General features: G+C 31.3%; 2 protein-coding genes across 2 annotated transcripts; one reads left to right on the forward strand and one right to left on the reverse strand.

The window, feature by feature from the left end:
- The first annotated feature begins 21 nt into the window (after positions 1-21).
- On the forward strand, positions 22-11838 carry LOC134710214 (DNA-directed RNA polymerase III subunit RPC6-like). The gene is made up of 9 exons (XM_063570457.1): positions 22-192; positions 1669-1786; positions 2438-2505; positions 6104-6171; positions 7210-7322; positions 8475-8618; positions 9718-9825; positions 10280-10465; positions 11488-11838. Exons 1-9 carry the CDS (start codon positions 134-136, stop codon positions 11563-11565), a joined length of 942 nt encoding a protein of 313 aa, XP_063426527.1. The 5' UTR covers positions 22-133; the 3' UTR covers positions 11566-11838.
- Positions 11839-16336: 4498 nt separating this feature from the next.
- Positions 16337-25520, reverse strand: LOC134710216 (solute carrier family 25 member 45-like). The gene is made up of 6 exons (XM_063570461.1): positions 25420-25520; positions 21871-21977; positions 21214-21257; positions 20557-20637; positions 19064-19316; positions 16337-18261 (listed from the first exon to the last, which is right to left on the reverse strand). The coding sequence occupies exons 2-6, from the start codon at positions 21914-21916 to the stop codon at positions 17798-17800; spliced, it is 888 nt and encodes a 295-aa protein (XP_063426531.1). The 5' UTR covers positions 21917-21977; positions 25420-25520; the 3' UTR covers positions 16337-17797.
- Positions 25521-25546: the final 26 nt, after the last annotated feature.

Genomic DNA, 25546 nt, shown 5'->3' on the forward strand with positions numbered 1-25546 from the left:
TTATTAAAACAATATTCGAATTATTCCGTGCGAGTCTAGAATTACACATAACTTCCTGTTTGTACTTTCACTTTGTCCACATGACTTTCGACTTTGTATTTGAGATTTTCCTACATAAATAAAGAACCAAATTATGGCTTCAGCTGTGGCTGTAAAGGAAGAACCGGCTGAAACTTTGGATTTTGAAAACAGGTTAAATTATGCCTAAAATCTTTAAAAAAAAATCAGTTTTATATAAAGATGGCATACATTTAGTATAACAAGTTATAGACACACATCTAATATCTCAACTTCAACAAAGAACTACAATGTATGTGAAGCAGGAACTTCATGATGAGTAGTCAGTTCTTCATCAATAGATATTGAAAGTCCTCAATCCTCAATCCGAAGGCCTATTGGCAAGAATTGTCCAAATGTGCAGTTTTTCTCATTGTTTTGTTTTTTCCTTAGCATATTTTATTCTCTTTGCTTTAAGTTAGTATGCATTGGTTAAGATTGACATTGAGGAACAGCAGTATCAAATCTGCCTGTTCTGTCAACGTTGTGTGTGACTGTTTGTAGTTCTTTTTTTGTCTCTTCTGTGCTCTCGCCATCTAGTCTCGTTAGCATAGAAGCTAAAGTCTGGGTTTTTTTAATACTTTTTGTCAAGTATTTTAACAACTGTGCCAAAAACCATAAGCACTCTTTTGGTATAATGTGATCTTTACAAATACTTTTGTTTTAAGATAGTCTATTCCTGGTATAACTTATGTGTTTATAACTAATTTTCTGATTTTTGAAGTTGCAGGCCTTTATCAGTGTATGCACATAAAATAGATAAAAATCTGCTATCTTCATTAATCATGATCCATAACAAAAAATATTTTCTGTTTGAATTATCTAAACGGGTATTTTTTTATATAATCAGGCATATCTCTTCTGAGGTTATTGCAAAGAGGGCATTCCAGAAGAAAGTGCATTTAGTTTTCAATACAATTTGAACTACAATATTAACATATCCTCTCATGTTGAGGTAAAATTTCATATTTACTACATACATTGGTAATTCGTTCATGTCTGCCAGTTTCTATTCTTAAACAGTGATTGCTGTGTCTGTTTTTTGTTAACAAATGTGTAGAATCTAGATGCAACCTTGTTTAAATTAATAATCTATTCAGTTTGGGCATGACTTTAATCTACTGATAGATGGCGCAACATTGTTATCACAAATGTTGGCTCAATCTGCCAAGGGTGGAGAGGAGGGAAGTGGATCGTAACTCTTGGATAGCTAAGATGAAGGGTTATCCGATCTTGTGACATGAAGTGAATGTACCACCGGTCGTGTTACTTCTATGATAAGATAAATCAAGCAATTAAATATCACACAATACCTGATAATAGTCATGGTAGTTGACTCTTTAATATATTTAACCCAAAATCTTCACTAAATTTGTAAACCATAGTTTATGCAAATTACCCCACAAATTTGGTTTTAACAAGGGATACACAAGTCTGTTACCAATATAAACAACATACATTAAATAATTAACAAGCACGAAGAACAACACAAAAAATTAAATCAAGAGCAACATGATTTCTATTTTAACAAAACTTTCGGTTATTCTCTACATTGGATATGTTTTTATTCTAGTACAAAAATGTATTAACTGATTTTTATTTTTTATTTAGGATTATAGAATTATGTCAAGAACAGCCAGATGGAATCACTGATGCTATAATTATGAAAGATTTACCATTATGTACTCCACAACAGCGTGTTACTTGTATAAATAAACTATTGTCTACAGTAAGTCATTCAAGTAATAGGGCTGTGATACTGTTGTAACTTTCAATGACTGACAGACATTTTTAGCCTAAGATATATACTTCAACTTTAAATAAAAAATTAGCATATTAATTGTTAAAAAAGACTAAGACTTTTCTGTGGTTGCTGTTTAAAATCTATTAACCAGTTCAGCAGCTGATTTTATAATGTAAAATGTCACATAATGAGTTATCATTTCAATTTTTGTTTCTTTATCATTTTATGAAATAAAATTGAGAATGGAAGCATTTATAATTTTATTATATTGAGAATCAAAATGGGGAATGTGTCGAGGAGACAACAACCTACCCGTAACCAGAGAGCAAAAACCAACACAAGGTCACCAATGGATATAGTCAGCTAGAAAATAAACCCTAGACATGGAAAATATAAAACATTCCTTTGTGGAAACTTGGCCCTTATTTATAACAAGACAATTTATGAAAAACAAAAATGACAGACATGAAGTCACGACATATATATTGCAACCACTAAACTGCAGACATCTGACTTGGGACAGTAAAAGTTATTTTTACATAATCTGCCTAAACAATCAGATATCAGATAAATTTATATATTTGCAAGGTGTTGGCTATCTGTACAAAATAAAAGAATTTCATCATATTTTTGCAGGGTAAAATAGATTTACTGAGAAGTGGGAACAAATTGATCTACAAACTGAAAGATGCTGATTCTGCAAGGTATGGTACTAATAGAAAAATGTTATTAATAGATTTTCTCCTGTTAGTCCAGTCAAACTATGGTTTACAATTATACACAGAAAATTTTTCCATAAAATCTGACTTGAGGGAAACTCAAAATCAGAAATTTTTATTTCCTATGGAATTTAACATTGGAAAGGGAAGATGAGTCTTTTTTTTGTCAGTTTTTGGTTTGATTTTCTCAAAATTCATGAAAAGTAAGATACTTTATGGGTAATAAGTTCTTTTTCAACTAAATTATATCATCTTCTGCTTATGAAATGTACAAAACCGCAGTATTATGGGTATTTTTACTCTTTTTGCACATTTTTCATTGAAGAAATTACAAATTTGTGGCTTTGTGACCATTTTGAAAAAGTAATGTGAAAATTATAGAATTGCTTATATCTGTAATTAATATTTGTTCACGCTACTGGTGTTACTTTGGTGAAGTCACGGACAAGACACATTCATCTTGATAATTTTTTAACATGAAAAAATAATATTATAAAGTGTTGTATATCATTTCAAAGCTTTTAAACTCTTCTATCAGATTATTGCAATTTTGTATATGTAACAGACCATTTTCATTTATTTAAACTCAATAAAACCTTTATTTTGCAATATGATTTCCTTGTCCCGCGTTACACTTTTAGTTTTGTGAAATTTTGAATACCGTAAAAAACATATATTTTTTTTAACCAACCGACATAAAAAGTTGTCTAGAACAAGCAATTTATAAGTGGGCGATGACGTAATGTCGATTTTTCTCTCTCGAAAAGACGGAAATATAAGAAAAGGGATCAAGATGATACAAATTATGTGTCCCATGCACGAAAAGTTGCTTCAATTTTTAGCTCACCTGGCCCGAAGGGCCATGTGAGCTTTTCCCATCACTTTGCGTCCGGCGTCGTCTGTCGTCCGTCGTCGTTGTTAACTTTTACAAAAATCTTCTCCTCTGAAACTACTGGGCCAAATTGTACCAAACTTGGCCACAATCATCATTGGGGTATTTAGTTTAAAAAATGTGTGGCGTGACCCGGTCAACCAACCAAGATGGCCGCCACGGCTAAAAATAGAACATAGGGGTAAAATGCAATTTTTGGCTTATAACTCAAAAACCAAAGCATTTAGAGGAAATCTGACAAGGGGTAAAAATGTTTATCAGGTCAAGATCTATCTGCTCTAAAATTTTCAGATGAATCGGTCAACTTGTTGTTGGGTTGCTGCCCCTGAATTGGTAATTTTGAGGAAATTTTGCTGTTTTTGGTTATTATCTTGAATATTATTATAGATAGAGATAAACTGTAAACAGCAATAATGTTCAGCAAAGTTAGATTTACAAATAAATCAACATGACCAAAATGGTCAGTTGACCCGTTAAGGAGTTATTGTCCTTTATAGTCAATTTTTAACCATTTTTCGTAAATCTTAGTTAACTTTTACAAAAATCTTCTCCTCTGAAACTACTGGGCCAAATTAATCCAAACTTGGCCACAATCATCTTTGGGGTATCTTGTTTAAAAAATGTGTGGCGTGACCCGGTCAACCAACCATGATGGCCGCCACCGCTAAAAATAGAACATGGGGGTAAAATGCAGTTTTTGGCTTATAACTCCAAAACCAAAGCAATTAGAGCAAATCTGACATAGGGTTTATTTATTTTCAGGTCAAAATCTATCTGCCCTGAAATTTTCAGACGAATCGGACAACCGGTTGTTGGGTTGCTGCCCCTGAATTTGTAATTTTGAGGAAATTTTGCTGTTTTTGGTTATTATCTTGAATATTATTATAGATAGAGATAAACTGTAAATAGCAATTATGTTCAGCAAAGTAAGATTTACAAATAATTCAACATGACCGAAATGGTCAGTTGACCCCTTTAGGAGTTATTGCCCTTTATAGTCAATTTTTAACCATTTTTCGTAAATCTTAGTTATCTTTTACATAAATCTTCTCCTACTGGCCCAAATTCAATCAAACTTGGCCACAATTATTATTAGGGTATCTAGTTTTAAAAATGTGTCTGGTGACCCGGTCCATCAACCAAGATGGCCGCCACAGCCAAAAGTAGAACATAGGGGTAAAATACAGTTTTTGGCTTATAACTCAAAAATCAAAGCATTTAGAGCTAATTTGACATGGGGGTTTAATTATTTATTAGATCAAGATCTATCTGCCCTGTAATTTTTAGATGAATGTGACAACCCATTGTTGGGTTGCTGCCCCTGAATCGGTAATTTTAAGGAAATTTTGCTGTTTTTGGTTATTATCTTGAATATTATTATAGATAGAGATAAACTGTAAACAGCAATTATGTTCAGCAAAGTAAGATTTACAAATAAGTCAACATGACCGAAATGGTCAATTGACCCCCTAAGGAGTTATTGTACTTTATAGTCAATTTTTAACAATTTTCATAAAATTTGTAAATTTTTATTAACATTTTCCACTGAAACTACTGGGAAAAGTTCATTATAGATAGAGATAAATGTAAGCAGCAAGACGGTTTAGTAAAGTAAAATTTACAAACACATCACCATCACCAAAACACAATTTTGTCATGAATCCATCTGCTTCCTTTGTTTAATATTCACATAGACCAAGGTGAGCGACACAGGCTCTTTAGAGCCTCTAGTAAGAGTCTAGTTTTTAAATTGTCCCAAAAAGGGAATTCCATAGCAATCCCCATGTCGAAAGTGAATAATTCTTATACTAGTATTTTGTACAAAGATTGCACTTTCGCCTCATGCATTAATCAGGAAATTTTAAAACAAATTCTTTTTATTCGATTTGATTAGCAATGTCCGACATTTTGTCCCCTTCAAACCAAATTAAACGTAGGGTTACGTTGTCTGTGTTTTCATGATGTTTATTTAAAACAGTGCCATTCGCTACATAAAAAAAAATATAATGGGTAAAAGTACAAAAAATTATCTCTATTTTGATATTAAATTCCCATCAATTAAATCTAATATACAAGATATCAGATTAAACTAAAATGTCCGATACAATGTCCCCACACACGATTTTGACGTTATTTAATAAAATGTGCTTTTAACGTTCCATCTAATTGTAATGATTGCGGTTTTTACAGACGATTTGGAATACGGCTACTTTATTTTGTTTAAGAAGTTGTCTACTATTCAATCTTTAAACCACAAAACCAAAAAATACATGCTTAATTGTTTTATTAAATTTGAGATTCTTTACCTTGACATGTTGAAAAATTAGATAGATGGTCAACTAATGAATTACCAAATCTAGGTTGAAGCGTGATCAAAGATATGAAAACACATTTACAGTTGATTGTTATACTGAAAAGATGTCAAGAATCAATACATTCTGCTGAATAGAAGTGGTAAAGTTTTAATTTTGTATCAATTTTTATTGATATTTCTGCCTTTTTTGCAGAGTTATCTCCCTTTTCAATGCAAATCTCCATTTGAATTTAAAAATTGTTACTTTTAAGTCTTCCTTAAGTAATATTTTGTTTAATTCATATTATATAATTTTGAATTTTATAATTTAGGCCTAAATCATAAATATGAAAAATCCTTGTATATTGTATAAACACATTTTGACTTATTTATTGTAGCCAAGCTAAAGGAGGAGATCACCAAGAGAAAGTAGTATATCAAATCATTAAAGAAGCTAACAATAAAGGTACAGAATGTTATTTTATTTAAATATACACTTTATATGGGCATACATAATATTCATACTATTTGCATATTTAGACACCATATATTTTAATTTGATACAAGCACTTTTTAAAAAATTAGTAGTAATTCCAACATGACCTCCTTCAAACACTTTAAGTACACACCCGTTGTAAAATATGAATATATTGCCTAGGCTGTTCTGATTGTACTCCCACGTCATATGCATTTTTTATGAATAAGCTTACCGACATCATAGAACGATGACGTTAGAATATAGACATTTTACGGGAAAATGCACGCTTGTGAAACCGAAAAATCATCACAACAAGGAAATGTAAACAAATGATGCTAAAATGTAGAATAAGGCACTTTTTTTCAATTCATATAAGACATATATAAGTAAATTCTCATTTAAATTCATCCAAAACTATCTGAATACATTATTGTAAATAGTTTTAGCATGTCACTAATTCAGTTTGCTCTGTTCATTTACGCCAATTTTTTATTAGTGCGTTTATTTATGGGAACGGCAAATATTTGCCTCACATAGAGCATTTGGATCCAAAAGAATTGCCGTAGTTGTCCTATTAGAATTGAAATAATTCATGGGGCTTGAATATATCAGGATTTTACCATGAGTTGTCTCTTTATGCCAATATTTTACCCCTCACTATCGCTTAGGATAAAATATTTGTTATAAAGGGCCAATCCGTGGTAAAATCATGATATATTCAAGCCCCCATGAATTATTACTTAATTTTTGTGACAGTGTCAATTTCTTGATACATCATTTCACTCTTGGGTCTTGACAAAAAAATCATTTAATGTTTTTAATTAAGGAAAATCATGTTGTTGAATTGATAAAGATCATGCAAAAGTATTGTGACCCATCCAGACCATCATTAAGTAAGCCTGTCTAAGTGCTACTTTATATCATTCTAATGTTTTAGGGATCTGGATAAGAGATATTAGATATAAATTTAACTTATTACTGACTCAAGTCAATGATCACTAACTATATATCATTCATTTGTTTTAGGGATCTGGATAAGAGATATAAGATATAAATCCAACTTATTACTGACTCAAGTCAACAAGATATTGAAGAATTTGGAAAGTAAAAAATTAATAAAAGCAGTTAAATCTGTAGCGGTAAGTATATATTTTGTCAATTAGGTTCGGTTACATTCTATGTTTAATGTCACATAGCAAAATATTTGAGAGTAAAAGCATCTTCCTATTCCCAAGAAAGGGATGAACATTTTTATGCCCCACCTACGATAGTAGAGGGGCATTATGTTTTCTGGTCTGTGGCTCTGTTCGTTCGTCTGTGGTTCCGTTTGTCTTTCTGTGTGTCTGTTTGTTCAGATTAAAGTTTTTGGTCAAGGTAGTTTTTGATGAAGCTTAGTACACTTGTTGCTTATGCTATGATCTTTCTAATTTTAAAGCCAAATTAGACTTTTGACTTCAATTTCACGGTCCACTGAACATAGAAAATATAAGTGGAAGTTTTAGGTTAAAGTTTTTGGTCAAGGTAGTTTTTGATGAAATTGAAGTCCAATCAACTTGAAACTTAGTACATATGTTCCCTATAGTATAATCTTTCTAATTTTAATGCCAAATTAGATTACTGTGGATTCATTAATATTCGTTGGATACCAATTTTTGTGGATTTCGTGGGTACAGGGAAACAACGAATTATAATGTTCAACGAAGTGCAAATTTTCTAAAGGAATGCATGTGAACTTCTTTAGAACCACGAATTTAAATATCCACGAATATGCAAGTTTTCTTCTATCAACGAAAATTGGTACCCACGAAAATAAATGAATCCACAGTATTACCCAATTTCACCGTCCATGGAACATGCAAAAGGATAGTGTAAGTGGGGCATCCGTGTACTTTGGACACATTCTTGTTATTGAGAAATTAGAATTTATTTGGTATTGATTTTATTAGAAAAAGATCTGAATACCTAAGTGTGTGCAGTTAAAAACATTTTTTTAGCTAGATTTCCAATTTTGAATAACTTTTTAGACCAAACCTAAAAATAAAACTAAAACATCTTTTCACAAAAATATTTTATAGGTTTAACTTTATTTCATTCAATTTTGTTGTTTAAGTCATGCACTACCCTCAATTAATAATTATTCTGATACAGAAATTTTGTAAGACACAAAATAAATAGATTTTAGTCTGTCTTTGTGTTATTCAATCAAATGGTCTTGTGAGAAATCAATATTCACCAGTGATTTGAATTTTAGTATAACTTCCTTATATAATGTCTATGGTATACTTATTCAGGCATCGAAGAAGAAGGTGTACATGTTATATGACTTAGAACCAGCCCAGTCTGTCACTGGAGGAGCTTGGTATAGTGATCAAGATTTTGAATCAGAATTTGTAGAAGTATTGAATCAACAATGCTTTAAATTTTTAGAGCAAAAGGTATATATATATACTAGATTAAAACCAAATAGAACTCACAATAAGTAATATTAAAAAAATAAATCTCCAAGATATATAAATATTATTTAGAAATGTTAAACTTGTTCAAGTTTTTGTTGATAACTGTCAAATATTCATCATGTATAACAGCATGACAGATATTGTAACAGAAATTTCTGAATCTTGCAAACTTATTGAAATTAGTGTAGTGAAAATTATACTGAAATATGACGTGGTGAAATTGACATTTTACTCTGTTTTTCATGTAGTTTATATTAATTGAAATACAACAATGGACTGTTCAATCATTGATGTGTTATCTTTAATGGTGCAGCATTTTTCAATTAAGCAATTGATAAAACTATTAAGTTGGTACTAAACACCTTGACTAAAATTAATTTGGCTTGTTTAATTTTCATAAAATTTTGACAAAATGTATAAAAAAAAAAAAAAAAATTTAACAATGCTTTATAAAAAAAAATTCATTGGAGCAGTTTGACGAACACTTATTTTGATTCTTAAGAATATTGATATTTCCTTAAGAATAGAACGTGATAAAAACTTTCAGCTGATTTTTACAGAGTTATCCCCCTGTAGTTTTATGTGCCACATAATATTTCCTTATGCTAGTAAATGATAATTTTATGTATTGAACAAATCTTCCATGAAAAACATACATGGGACTCAAGAAGGCACTTTAAAATCTAAACAATGGGTGGTGTTTTTGTACTGTAAAAGTGTAAGAGAAATTAATATTGGCTCTATAGATGGAAATCTTATTGTCAAAATGCCTTGCCTCAGTATTATCTAGGTATCTTGTGTATTTTCATAGAAAACAGCTCTAAATATCAAAATTATCTAAAGAGTTATTAACAAAAAAAGGGAAAAGGATACAAAATGGACATTCAAGCTTATAAGTAAAAAAAAAACTGACAAAGCCATGGCTCAAAAAGAAAAAGACAAACAACAGAACACAAAACACAAACCACAACTCAGTAAACTAAAGAAGAAGAAACACGAAATTTGTGTAATCAAATATTGGAAAATGTTGATGAATTGTTTTTGGAAAAAATGATGGTAAAATTGAATTATATTACAGGCAGCCATTGCACGAGACACCAAAAATGATCCAATGGCTCAAAGAAATGCTTCATTTACTCCTTTACAAGATATTTGGAAGTTTATATCAGAGTTAGGGATAAGTAAGGTGAGTAGATATACCCAGAACTGTTTTAATATTATTTTTTTTGTCAATAATGGATCAATCCAAAGAACTGTGAAAGCAATGGAAAGACAAAAAACAAAGAAATAGATGTTCCAAGAGCCCATGAAACACCGGTCTTGTGCATATTAAAAATGTTGCCAGAATTAAATGGAATATTTTAAGGTAAGTGAAGTTATTGTACAACATATGAAACATCCACTTAAGTCAAAATCTAACAAGCTCTCTTCCATTTCTTATAAGGTGTTAAAATTTTCATAAGCAAATCAAAGTTATTATACTAAGTGCTGAAGTAAATTGGATGGATTGACAGATGAATTTCAGAATACCATAACATGTAAAGTCTAAGACAGCTTTATAAATCAAATGACTTCCTTAAAATGCAATGATCCATGAAAATTTGTTAAATTATAAGGACTTTGTCTTTTATTCTTTTCAGGTTCAGTTAACCAAAGAGGACATAGAAACAATTCTGAATACCCTGATATTTGATGGGAAACTGGAATGTACCATTGTTGCCTCAGCAGGTGGTTCAGGGGATGCTGGGAGATCTAAGCTGTACAGAGCTATAAATCCATTGGTGGAGACTACAGGACTTATGAGAATGCCATGTGGTTCATGTCCTGTAAGTTTTTTCTCTCCAACACGTAGATAGTACACAGTTATCAAAGCGCTTGTAAGCACAGAAGGGTAAAGATTGCATTTATTTTTCATTTGGAAGAAAATTAAACATTGCATTGACAATGAAGCATTGGTTGTAGTTGATTCAACTATGAAATTCTGGATAATGGTTGATAACTCCAATTTTTACAGATAAATTTAAACAATGACATCATTTATATTTTTAGAACAGATATTAGATTCCTGCACCTTGCAAAAGTAATGTAATATTCTTGACAGGTGTAACATCATTTTGAAACTTAGATATCTGAGCATATATTACATTGATAAATTGTTTGAAATTTTGATGGATAGGATGTTTATTTTTTTATGATCATTGCACTATATTTTGTGTATCAAAAAGGTAGTGATAAACCTAAGAAGATTTAGTTATCAAGTCAATAACATAAGGTTTTGTTTGCATTTCATGCGATCTTTACCCAAAAAACTACCTGTAACAATGGATGGATTCAATTATGATTATCTTCCTGTAGCCAGTATTTTTAACATTTGCATGTTTTCAATGATAAATTTTACTTGTTTTAGTTTATAGAAAAAAAAAGATGTGGTATGATTGCCAATGAGACTATAGCCCATACAGCTCAGTCAGCTATAAAAGACCCCGATAAGACAATGTAAAACAAGTAGCCAATATTTTAACATTTGCATATTTTCGATGATAAATTTTATTTGTTTTAGTTTATAAATTGTACTGAAACTAAGATGCAACTATCTCAGACTCAGTTCAACTTATGCTGCTTTTGCTGTAATGACAGTTTACCAGTTTTAGATTTTTTCTTTTTGTGCCATACAGTCTGAATAGATATTAAGATTATTTATCATTTTTCTTTCCCATAATGATTAATCTATTATTTATATTGGACTTAATACTATTTTAGTCTTTATGTAAGGTCTTAATCTGAAGTGTTTATAGGATTTGAAGCAAATTTAATAAAAAAATAATAATCAAAGATTTTTTTGTTGCAGGTGTTTGACAAATGTTATGAAGGAGGAGCTGTGTCCCCAACTACATGTATTTATATGAAAGAATGGCTGGATAGTTGATAAACATTGAGAAGCATTTGCTGAGATATATTTTGAACTACTGCTTGCCAGTACTTGGCTTGTTACATGTGTATACTGTATTCAGAGCTGACAATGAATGAGATCTGATGAATCTTACCATGACTAGTTCTAGTTGTGGATGAGATCTACCGGTAGTATGAGATTATTGGAAAATTAATTCTTTTGCAATATTTTGAAATAGTAATGAAAGAACATTGTCATTTGTATGTAAGACAGTAGTATTGATAAAGTTTAACGACATGTAGACTGTTATATTATATGTAAATTATGTAAAGTGTGTGGTTAAACATCATATATAATGAATGAAAATGAAGTAAAACAAATTTTAAACTCAAACATTGTTGATTCAAATATTATAATCTCCCCTTCTTTGTAGAGTGGGCTATATAAAGTTTTGCTTTATATTTTGCTCACTAATCTGTTCATACTTTGTTTTATGCACCCACAACAAAAAAAGTCAAAATGTGGAGGGGCATCTTGTTTTACCATCCATATCTAGTTATAAGTGGAAATCATTAAATTATATTACCAGTAGTGAAAATTTAGTAGATGTGGAATGATTGTCAATGACACCAGATCTCAAATGAAGTGCATGTAATCAATTATAAGCCACCATTTGTTTTAGCATCATAATTCATTTGTAAATACATGTATGAGAATTAACAATGATGAAAATACATTGATGTAAACATAGATTATCACTGTTTTGTGGATTTTTCCTTTGATCTTTTTTGGTGATAAATTTCATATCATGCTACTTGCTTGAGAAGGAAAATTATCGCTACAAACTAAGGAGCCACGTGGCCGTTGCTAATGAAATTGACAACGTTGTCATAGGTAAAATAGCGATAAACAGATTATCATTGGTCATCTCAACTCGATTGAATTTCTCGCTTTCGCTGTGACCAGCTCAAGTGAGAAAATCAATCTCATTGAGATAACCAACAATAATCTATAATTATCCCATTTCACAATGTTGTTTTCTCACAACAATAAAAAAAAAACATGGATACAATTTACCACAATCATCTTGTTTTCTAACACTGTTAGGGGGGTCTCATTGGGGGTTCTGATCCCGGATCCCGCTTACTGTTTTGTCATATTCCCGTATCCTGCTTACACTATGTACTAAGCAATTCTCGTTTTTTTGTCATTTCCCAGGTCTGGCTAGACCTCAGTTCCTATTTTCACAACACAATAGTTTGACTTTCTCGTGTCACGCTTACAAAATATCAGCAATCCCGTGTCAAGCTTAGACCCACTGTTAGGGTATCAAAATCTCATATCATGGTTTTCATGACAAAATACATGCCAGATTAGTCATTTAGAATGTTAGTATAGACAGTTTGTCACAAAAGTATATTTTCAATTTTAATTTAAGATTTTTGTAAAGGGAAACAACTTCTATCACTGCCTATACAAAGCGAGTAGAACAAACTAGATGTATAGTGCAGGATCTCTCTAAACACATTAATAGTTTATGGTATTACACCATTAAATTCCTCACAAGCACCTATACAACACATATGAAAGGTTTGTATAGGTAAGGCTTGTTTGTTCTACCAGAGTTCTGTCCTTTTACAAAACATTTTGACTTTTGAATTTTGAAACAATTTTCATAAATAAAACTAGAGTCTCTTAAGAGCCTGTATCACTCAACCTTGGTCTATCTGCTAATTAAACAAAGGACACAGATGGATTCATGGCAAAATTGTGTTTTGGTGATGGTGATGTATTTGTAGATCTTACTTTACTTAAGATAATAACCAAAAGCTGCAAAATGTTCTAAAAATTACCAATTTAGGGGCAGCAACCCAACAAAAGGTTGCCTTAATGGTCTGAAAATTTCAGGACAGATAGATATTTACCTTTTTAACAGTTTTATCCTGTAAGATTTGCTCTAAATTCCTTGGTTGTAGAGATATGAGCCCAAAACTGCTTTTTACCATATGTACTATTTTAGCCACGTTGGCCATCTTGGTTTACGGGCGGGGTCATCTGACACAATTTTCAAATGCTGATTGTGGCCAAGTTTGGTTGAATTTGTCTTAGAAGTTTCAAAGGAGAAGATTTTTGTAAAAGATACAAAATATTGTTAAAAATTGACTATAAAGGGCAATAACTCCTTAAAAACTGACCATTTTGGTCATGTTGACTTATTTGTACATCTTATTTTGCTGAATATTATTCTTGCTGACAGTTTACAGTTTATCTTTATCTATAATAATATTCAAGATAATAAACAAAAACTGCAAAATTTCCTTAAAATTATCAATTCATTGGCAGCAATCTAATAATGGGTTTTTGATTCATCTGAAAGTTTCAGAGCAGATAGATCTGGATCTAATCAACAATTTTACCTGTCAGAACAGATTTGCTCTAAATGCTTTGGTTTCAGAGATATAAGCCATAATCAAAATTTTACCCCTATGTTCTATTTTTAGCCATGGTGGCCATCTTGGTTGGTTGGCTGGATCATTGGACACTTTTTTAAAACTAAGTACCCCAATGATGATTGAGGCCAAGCTTGGTTAAATTTGACCCAGTAGTTTCAGAGAAGATTTTTGTAAAAGATCACTTTTAATGAATCTGCCACCCAGAAACAAGTGTAATATTTCAGGTTCACATAAAAACAAGCAGACCAGTTTAATCCTGTTTCAATCTTTTTATGCCTGTACGTGGTTGTCTTTGGTTCATGTCTTGTCATATTTGTTTTGAGTAAATTGTTATTACAGGACTGATTTTGGCCTCAAATTTCAGGTTCATCTGACGAAAGATGTTGACCACTTTTTAAACACTTGAGTGTCTATTTCATTTTATTCAATTAGGATATGTGAAAGGTTTCAAGGGATTAGGCATTAAAAAAACGATCCGATTCAAGCTCAAATTTGAAAAATCTACAAAATGTGCCGAAAAATGTCACTTAACGGATGGTTTGTGTAAAAAATGAAAGTGGTTGCATCTGTGTTTATCCTCAACCTTTATATATGTTATGTATTATCATCAAATACAACTTTCGTTTTACATGGAAAATGTCTAAAATTTAACTAAAATGCTAGAATTGTGAAGATTTCAGTAATTTAGCATGACTTAATGGTGCTAGTACCTGACATATGTGCATTGTATTGTCAAAAACATCCCATATTTATGTAGCAGAAGTATTCTTCTGTCCAACAAATAACTAAAAGTTTACATTTTTACAATTTTGTATAACTGCTATATTTTGGGGCCAAAAAGGTGTCTTACTGGACCTACTCCTTTAACCGGACTATACAGTAAGTGTTTTTTTCATTGTTGAAGGCAATATGGTTTATACCTATAATTGTATACATCAAATTCATTTGGAACTCTGGTTAATTCTTGACTCATTGGCAATCATACCAGTTCTCCATATTTTTATACTGATATACAAAAGTCTAGTAAACATGAGTAGAACATCTTTATAGACCAAGTGTATCATAAACTCATGCTCATACAACATCTGACCACAAAATGTTTTGATGCAGGAGCGTGAATATAAACAAGACTCTCAAGAGCATAGATCACTCACCTGTAATTTTTGTCAAGCCTGCAACTTTTGTTGCAGAAAGCTCAACATAGGGATAGTGGTCCGGTGGCAGCTACAGTGGCGGTGACGCAGCAGTGTAAGCTCACTTTTTAAAAGCTATTTATTTTAGGTGGAAGACCTGGATGCTTCATATTTTGTATATAGATGCCTCATGTTACAAAGTTTCCATCAGTCACATGTCCATTGTCCTTGACCTCATTATCATGGTTCAGTGACCACTTGAAAAAAAGTTTAGATTTTTGTAATGTTGAATTCTCTCTTACTATAAGTAATAGGATAACTATATTTGGTATGTGCGTACCTTGCAAGGTCCTTATGCCCATCAGACAGATTTCACTTCACAAATATTTTATGATCTATGTGTCAGTCGTGCAGGTTTTATTTAACCTTGACCTAGTTTTCACGGTTCCTTGGTCAATGTTAAGTTTTTGTGTTTTGGTCTATTTTTCTTTAACTATAAGCAATAGGTCAACTATATTTGTTGTATGAAAGCATTGTTAGCTGTACATGTCTGCCTGGCTTGGTTCATCTGACCTTGACCTCATTTTCATGGTTCATTGATCAATGTTTAGTTTTCTTGGTTAATGTTAAGTTTATGTGACAGTTGTAATAAAGCTTCATATTTAGGAGTATCAACATAATATCAATGATTAGTAAAGAAGGCGGGACATTTCAGTGTGTGCACTCTCGTTGCTTTATCTTTTATCAATGATTATTTTTGCTTTTCAGTATAAATGAATGATTGGCTTAAAAATACCATTTACAGGTTCTTTATATCTGTTATATTCATAGTGGCTTTGTTTCAATGGAGTTCCTGTTCAATTTGTTCACAACTTGTCTTGGTTCTTATCTCCCACCTTTAACCTTTAAGGTTAAAATAGTTGTCTAATGTTGAATACTGTATGTTGACTCATAAGATGATCTTGTTTTGAGTTGCTGCAATTTCAGAGTTTAAACAATACATTTTCACTGAACTAACACACAATTTTGTTTAGAGGCCAGCTTAAGTCCACCTCCGGGTGTTGGAATTTCTTGCTGTGCTTAAGACCCATTGTGGCCTTTGGCTGTTATCTGCTCTTTGTTTAGGTTTGACACATTTCCAATTCTCAATTTTATATTAAATAAAACTGTCCATTTGTCTTAGGGAGCATAACATAAACATACTAAAAGAAAATACTTTAATCAGTAAATATAAATCAATACAAAATTGATCATTAACCATATTAAACTCTAAACAGTTTAACAAATAACAAAATAACAATTTATATGATTGAATCAACAAAACAATTTTACCATTATATTTATATAAAGTCATAAAAAATAACTAACTTCTGAAAATACTCTATATAAATGTGTGACACAATAATTTTATATGGTGAGCTGAAAAATGTTGGATCTAATTTATATAGGTGAGTGTTAATGAAGAAGGGGCAGATAACTATTACCTTATGCCGCAACAAATGTCACTTAAATACTGTTTTACAAACAGAATATTTTGGTGTTTTTAAATTTATTTAGAAAATGCACTCCCCTTCAGGTGTCTTGAACTCAAATGAAGAGTTTGGATTTCCAAATAATCAGTGAAAAAAAGGAAGTTAAAAGCTAACCTGAATTTAAATAATCCATATTGCTGTTCATTACATTGACATCAAGTGAAAAATCTCAAAGTAAGTCAAAGGAAACATTACTTTAATTGAAACATCATTCATAATAAGTCCTATTGAAGCAGAAAAATCTGAAACCGATTCTGATAAAAATTCAATCATTTTTTTATCTCAAAAAGTCAAAAACTAACCTTGTGTAAAACAGGCAATTGTAACCTTTAAAAAAAGAATACAAATTATTTTAAATTTAAGTATACAAATTCATGGTTCATATACAAAACAGTTCTATTGTTTACAAAATAATAAAATTTGCTATGAATATAGAGTCAAAATACATGACAAATAAGCTCTGAATATAGAGTCAAAATACATGACAAATAAGCTCTGAATATAGAGTCAAAATACATGACAAATAAGCTCTGAATATAGAGTCAAAATACATGACAAATAAGCTCTGAATACAAAAAAAAACCCAAAAAAAAAGGTCACTTTTACTCAAATTGGTTGAGCTGAGGCAAACTGTAAGCAGGCCACACAAAAATGCGAAAATAACAGAAACCTTTATAAAAATATAAGTAAATATCAAAATATTATTCTGTACAACCATGACAACTGAGTCGTTTCTATTTCTTAAAATATCTTGGTAAAATCCATGAATAATTACCCGATCAAACTTTTGAAAAAGCTGGAAGAGACTTATAGACATTTATGAAAATGGCTTAGGCATCTTTGTATAAGACATAATGAACAACAAAAAACAGTTTGGAATAAGTTGCTAAATTTTAGCTTGTCTCTTGTTTTTCAATAATTGAACTTTCGAAGAATATTAGAATTCAGAAATTTATTTCTGTAATAAATTCCCTTCTTTCATTTTAAAATATTACAGGGTAGTAAACAGTTCACTACTGGCATACATTGAACATTACATAATTCTACTTTGGTATTTGAATTGAAAGGTTATAGCATAATCTGGAACAATATATTTAAATAAAAATTTGGATTTCCTATAACATTTGGATTTCTGATCATTAAAAAAACTTTATGGCAAAAATTTAGCATCAAATAATTTCATGTATTCAGCATATACCATCAAGGTAACAGCATTGACAGGAAATCCACGTAAACATATCACACCTATTCCACGGTAAAATATCTTAATACCACCTTCCTGATAAGTTTTAGCAACACAATCCATTAAATTATTGTACAGTTTTTTATTGACGTCTGCTTGCATCCGACTTTTTAGTACATCAAAAGGTACAATGGTCGCCCAGCTCACAACACCAGCCAACCCTCCTGCCATGAAGTTAATAACTGGATGAGGAACAGTCTTTAAATGTTTGTTTCCTTCATAAGATGTGAATTCAAACACTGTAAAATATATGGAGCTAGCAATAACATCTCTCGGTAACTGTGATGACAGTCCTCGAAACATTCCTGAAAATCCTCTGTGTTTTACTATGTCAACCACACCTTCCACTGGTCCTTTGTAGAATTTTAGACCTAAAATAATCATATAAATGTTTGCTACATGTATTTAGAATAAAATTCGAGAGATTTCGTTTTAAGCACATACAATTAAAACTCAAATTCACATGCTACAACAAGAAAAGAATTGGGACTAATGAAGAGAATTGTGAATTTAAACATTGTTGTCAATATAATGGAATTTGATAGGACTGTCATACAAGTGAGAGGTTTAGCTAGCTTTAAAACCAGGTTTAGTCCACCATTTTCTACTTAAGTAAATGTCTGTACCAGGTCAGGAATATGACAGTTGTGATTCATTTGTTTGATGTGTTTGAGCTTTTGATTTTGCCATTCGATTAGGGACTTTCCATTTTGAATTTTCCTCAGAGTTCAGTATTTTTGTGATTTTACTTTTTAATGGATGGCGGCTAAGTTAATAGTGGATTATCATTACGGTATGCCTAAACATTCCAGGGAAAACACAGTGGTAGAAATCAAAATTTTTAGTTAAGCCTTCTTTTGCTGTGGATTTTACTTTTGTGGTTACAAATTTTCGTGGATTGGGGAAAAAATTATATCAGTAGATATTTGAGAACATGGTTTTTGCCCAAAATGAGCATATCAGCTTAAAGAAAATCTGTATTTTGGTGAACATTTAAATTCAAGGTTTAACTTTACAAACGAAACAGAATAAAAGTAGTATTTGGTATGTACACTAATGTAGATGTGACCAGTAGTCTTTTGATGACCATTTCAATTTTTTGTTAAGTTACAGCTGACTGTCTGAAATAGAATTACTACACTATGGTGTGAAAACTCCTCAAAACTAAATTACCTTTGTTGTTGCCATGTGGTATCTGCGACTGCAAGACAACTTTAATGACCTCAATAGGACAAGCTATTATTAGCTGGAAAACCCCTGCCATTCCACTGGCAATAACTATTTTTAGATAATCTGGATGGTCATGTTGTTTGTCTGCACTGGTACCCATGACCTTCAGTATCTGGTTGTATGATCCAAAAAATACAGAGTTTATAACTCCTGCTGATAACATAGGCCAGGACAGACCTCTGAAAAAGCCCTTTGACTGAAAGAGAATAAAGTTCATTGTATATTTAATTGACTTTTATGTGGTTTGTTTTAAGTTAATAACTTAATAACTTTCAAGTTCAATGCATTTATGTCAAACACTTTAGTTTTAGTGAATGTCATTCGTTTGTTGAGGGGCATCCTCACTCCTATTCCAATGTTATGCGAGTGGTTGGAAAACTAAAATGCTATATTGTATGAATAATTCGGCAAATTGAATTCTAATAGTTGACTTTCAGCACTGCTGTCACTAGAGAATTGTGATTAAGTACCTACAGAACAACCATTATTTCTAGTTTATCCTATGCCATGATGAACACTATGATGCTTGATGAACATTAATAGTGCAGGGATACAGGCAATCCCCTCTATGGTAAGGCAGCAACCATTTGATTTTCTCGGGGGGGGCTATGGATTTTTTTTTCTGGACAAACTTTTTTTTTCGCTCAATTTTAGCATTACATAGAGTGGCAGCTGAGAGTGAAACAAACATTTTTTTCTCAGAATCAAAACCAAAATATTTTTTTCTCCAAAAACTGGAAACAAACTTTTTTTTCTCCAAAAAAATCCATAGCCCTCCCCCCAGAAAATCAAATGGTTGCTACCTAAATTGATGACTTTTTTCTGGTGTAGGACAAACTCAAAAGTGGTCTATTATTAGGGTCCTATTTACTTTCAATATGAAGCTAACAGATATGTGGGGTTTTTGTGTTCTTTTTTTGCCATTGCTCACATATCTTTTCTGCGATTTGATCTTTTGAGTAAAACAAAATTGCCAAATAAGGTTATTCCCCATTTTTACATGATGCATCAAACTTTGTGTTTGAATACTTTAATACAGGTGGCCAAAAACTTGATTCAAAACTTTTACCTAGGTGTACATAACTAAATACTGAAGATTCAAAAAATTGTGTGTGCAGTTATTATTGTAATTGTTGATCAACCAACATAAACATAAGAATAAATTAATGCAATTTCAGGATTTTCTTACAAACTATCCTATCAATATTGAAAATATGAATCTCTTTTTTGTGACATCTATTTCACAATTTTCACAATGATAAAAACTTCACTAATTTCAGAATTAACTGCAACTTTGATTTTGGTCATTTGTAGAAATTGTAAACTTGAATCCTTTTCAAATTCATTCTGGAGGTGAAGCTAGAACAAATATTTATATGACAGGTAAAGCCCATACTATCAAACTGAACATAATAATGTCAACATGAAATACAAACCCATGATTGTTTCTTAATAGTATCAATACAATCCCAAACATTCTTGTAACTATTGCCTTTAGCTTGAACTTGCAGCTGGACCTAAAATAATGAAATACTTGTTTATGATCGGACCTACCATGAACATTATATAAATAATACAAATGATGTAATGAGTAAAAACATAACAATTCAATGATAAGACATCTACCAACCTTTTTTAGGAGTTTTTTTTTTGCTTGGTATTTTCATGGAAACAAATGCTTTCTTTATGGTAATTTGAGTTTCCCTTCCTAAACTGTGGTAAAATTTAGATAGATTCTTGGTTCAATATGTCAATCCAAGGTCTCTGTTCTTATGTAGACGAAACGCGCGTCTGGCGTACTAAATTATAATCCTGGTACCTTTGATAACTATTTACTATAGTATAGTATAAAACATTATGAAATTTTCAAAATTTTGGTTTCTAAATGAAGTTTCTTATATATAAATAACAGACGTACTTATAAATAATAGACCATATATGCATTTTTGATTTCTCAAGTAATATGTGTGAGTAGTACTATAGAGACAGCACAAGTAAAAGAAACTTGTTTAAGGCTAAATTATTCAAGACCATTATTTTATGCTCAAGGACAAATGGACATGTAAATGAAAAAAATTAATATACCTCAGTACCTTAACTGTATCAAATGGATGCCCAACTAATACTCCTGCAGACCCTACAAAGAAATACATTCCAATATTAAAATATTAAGTACATAAAAAAAAAAGAAGTATCTGAGGACTGTTTTTGGCAAATTTTTTTTCAAAAATCATTCCTAAAATTCTTAAAACACAAACAACTCTTGACAATTTGACAGGCTTACCTTCAATTCCTACATTGCAGTTATTTCTGGAACTTAAGGAAAACCGAGGTTACATTGAGCATTATTGAGATAATAAACTTGCAATGGTATTTTTAAACATTGTGTATTTGTCAAAACAAAGAGCTATGAAATTTCTTGTAAGAGCTGATAATTGTTTGTTTGGCAGGTCTTCTTTTTATTTTGAACTCACATGAACTGCATGTTCTCAGAAATAAAAATAATAACATGAAAGTTATATAGCAGTAGTTCTCTGGTTTTGCTAATAGCATGAAGAATAGAAAATATGACTTAGAGTTAGAACTTCTTCAATTGCTTTTGAATGGTTTTACATTGTCTTTTCGAGTCCTTTTATAGCTGACTATGTGTAATGGGCTTTTCTAATTGTTGAATTTATGTGTCTTTTGGTCTCTTGTGGAGAATTGTTTCATTGGCAATCATACCACATTTTCTTTTTTTATATTCTCACCAGAAATTAATCCACCAAAGAAATCATGGAAGATACCATCTGCCATATTGTTTTCAGTTCTGTTATTTCCTTCAAATTATACTGTCATCATTAATATTTATCATTGTCTGAAAAGAAAAAATAATACTCATCATTATTTCCTAAATCTAGGACTTAATTATTATGTTACACTAGATATAGATGTACACACTAGTTAGGCTCTGTTAAAATGTTAAAACTAAGGAGATGTGGTACTATTGTCAATGAGATTACTATCCAACAAAGCCTAAATGATGTTGATACGTGAAACAATAGGTCATGAACAATTAAAAACATGTAACAAACCTCATAATGTATAAACGTACTGGTTTTCCCGTTTGAATGGTTTAACACTAGTAATTTTGGGTCCCTTTATAACTTGTTGTTCGGTGTGAGCCAAGGCTCTGTGTTGAAGGCCGTACTTTAACCTATAATGGTTTACTTTTTAAATTGTTATTTGGATGGAGAGTTGTCTCATTGACACTCACACCACATCTTCCTACATCTATGTAAGGCAATTGGTGACCTAGCCTGAAAAATGTGAATCAATTCAAGAAGAAAACCAACAAAATGATTAAATTAATGACATTACAAAACACCAATATTCTGGCAGAGAACAATCAACAATAACCACTTCACTTTGGATAGGCATAGAAAGATGTTCGCTTAAAAATGTTGTCAGGAGTGCCTGTATAGTGAGAAAAGAAATATTAATAAATGATTAAATAAACAAAAGGAAATGATTAAATAAGGGGAAATAGTCTTTTAACAACAAAAGTTATACATCTATCAGGCAATCTCAATCTTTACTGTGTTTAGTGGTCCCTGACAAGTTCGACATTTCTAAATTTCTAAATTTTGAAATTACATTAATGTTTGGAAAAGGTTTTGTGAAAAAGGCCATTTTCAAGATCGATCTCCTTTTAACAGATTTCCATATTTCAAGTATATAATATTGTCGAAATCTTACTCAAGTTGAACAAAAATGTTTTGATGTACATAATGTATGTACAGAATTGTGTATATATAAGTTATAACATTGTACAGGATTCAACTGTATTAGACACAACAGTCATCATGGCCAAAAATAACAAAAAGACTAGGCTCCTTGAATCACTAAAATAGGAAAAAAGTAATAACATGAGATAAATACACTCTATATACTGCTGTTAATCTTATCAATTTTATTTTATAAGTGGTTTTATAAGTGGTTGTTGGAAGATATACCGTGAACTATTTCACTATAAAGTTTATATTGGTTCATGCTCAAATATATATGTTACTTTAGTCTAGACTTCACAAGAGAAAATGTATGTTGGACTGCTCAAAAGAAAGAAAGGGGAATGTTTTGAATGTGAATAGCTTTGAGAAGTCCAACCGTTATGTCTGACACTGCACTAAGATTTCCCAGGATCATGTATGAATTCTGTCAAGGGAGTAATCAATACCACTTTTGGGATTGTTTTCTTGAGCGATTTTCCCAGATCAGGTTGTGCAAATTCTTCAATAGTAAGGCATATTGATACTGGGACAATTACACATTACATATATAAGATATTAAATTCCTAGATTTGATTAGCCCCCATTAGGAAAATACAAATTGAATTTTTCCGTGTTTTTTTTATAACAATAATAAATGTAGATAAAGGCAACAGTAGTATACCGCTGTTCAAAACTCATAAATCCATGGTCAAAAAACAAAATCGGGGTAACAAACCAAAACTGAGCGAAACGCATTAAATATAAGAGGAGAACAACGACACAACACCGAAACGCAACACACACAGAAACTGACCAATCATCAGACAAAACACCACGAGAATAACAAATATAACATGAAAACCAAATACATGAATTTGGGATAGACAAGTACCGTGCCACGTCTTATCTCAATATCTCAAAAATAAGAGAAAACACAAACGACTCAACGTTAAAATGCAACACACAGAGAAACGAACAATAATATAACAATGACCATCTTCCTGACTTGGTACAGGACACTTTTAAAGGGGAATAAAAGTGGTGGGTTAAACCTGGTTTTATGGCATGCCAAACCTCGCACTTTAATGGCAAAGTTAAATATAATATTGAAACGACAACATAATATTACAGGACTACAATACAAATAAATAGGAGAACATATTAGACAAAGAAAAACATGATTAATAGATAACAAAAAGCATCAGGTTTAAAATTCAATACGTCAAAAACGCGCCTTGTCCACACAAGACTCACCAGTGACGCCCAGATATAAAAGATCGAAAGTGAAAAAAGTACAAAGTTGTACAGCACTGAAGATCAAAAGTTAAAAAGGTTTCGCCAAATACGGCATTGTTTTTATGCCCGGGATAAGAACATTCTTATTATATAGAACAATTCATGCAATTGCAAACAGTAAATTTTATCAAATGAATATGAAAGAGATATACATAAAGAAACTGAAGTATTAAAAATTACAGAAAACTAAACCTGAATACATAACGCCTAGATATAAAAGATCGAACTTGAAAAAGGTACAAAGTTGTACAGCACTGAAGATCAAAAGTTGAAAAGGTTTTGACAAACACGGCATTGTTTTTATGCACGGGATAAGAACATCCTTATAATATAGAACACTTAATGCTATTGCAACCAGTAAATTTTAACAAATGAATATGAAAGCGATATACATAATGAAACTGAAATATTAACTAATTACAGAAAACTAAACCCAAGTTTATCACAAAATAGACACACATCCGAATCAGTTCAGGCGTCAACGTAATTAAAAAAATGTGACGTCACATACGATGGCGAAAAGGCAGAAACGTTATACCACATTTGAATTTATGAAATTTAGAAACAGCATGACGTCACATATGAAAAACTATCATTCAAAAATGAGATAGAATTAGGATTGATTTAGAACTAAATACTGATAATTCATTTAAACAAAATGCATATTGCAATACTTATTAATAGTAATTAACTGTAATATATATATATATGTCCAGTTTGTTATGAATCCAACTTCAAACGTAAATAAACGTACAAAATTTAATATAATTAATAAAGAGGAGGTGATAAATTTTTCTATACGTCACACCTAAATATATAATAAGAAGACGTCAACACATTTGACAAAATCTAATGAGAATACAAATATAACATTAAACATGTAAACTAAATACATAAATTTGGGATAAACAAGTACAGAAACACGTCTTATAGTAATGCGAATTCACATAGTATCATTGTTAGCCTCTTGTCATTTATTTCAATGAAAACGATTCTTTCCGTGTCATATGTCGTTATCTAGCAAAAATGTTTTTATTTGTACTTTCATTTTCTACTTTCAAATTCGCAGCGCGAAATAAATTTATGATTCGAAGCGCCACCTTTTGTTTTGCTTTTGGGGAAAATGCCCGGATGTTTTCAAATTTGGCACAACTTGGCCGATATTGACTAAAGAATATATCGTCAATAAAGGCAAAGTAAATTTACATCTTTAAATTTGTGGATAAAGGAATAACTAAAGTTTATTATGCGCACAAGGAAAAATAAAGTTCTTCTGGGCTTTCACTATAAATTAGGTAGTTTTTCAGGTTAGGTCCAAACAAAATCGTCATGTGTTTCCGCCAATTTCCTTTCATTACGCATGCGCTGGAGCGGAAGTATG

Source organism: Mytilus trossulus, chromosome 3 (genome assembly GCF_036588685.1).
Source record: "Mytilus trossulus isolate FHL-02 chromosome 3, PNRI_Mtr1.1.1.hap1, whole genome shotgun sequence".
NCBI classification, from domain to species: Eukaryota; Metazoa; Mollusca; class Bivalvia; order Mytilida; family Mytilidae; genus Mytilus; species Mytilus trossulus.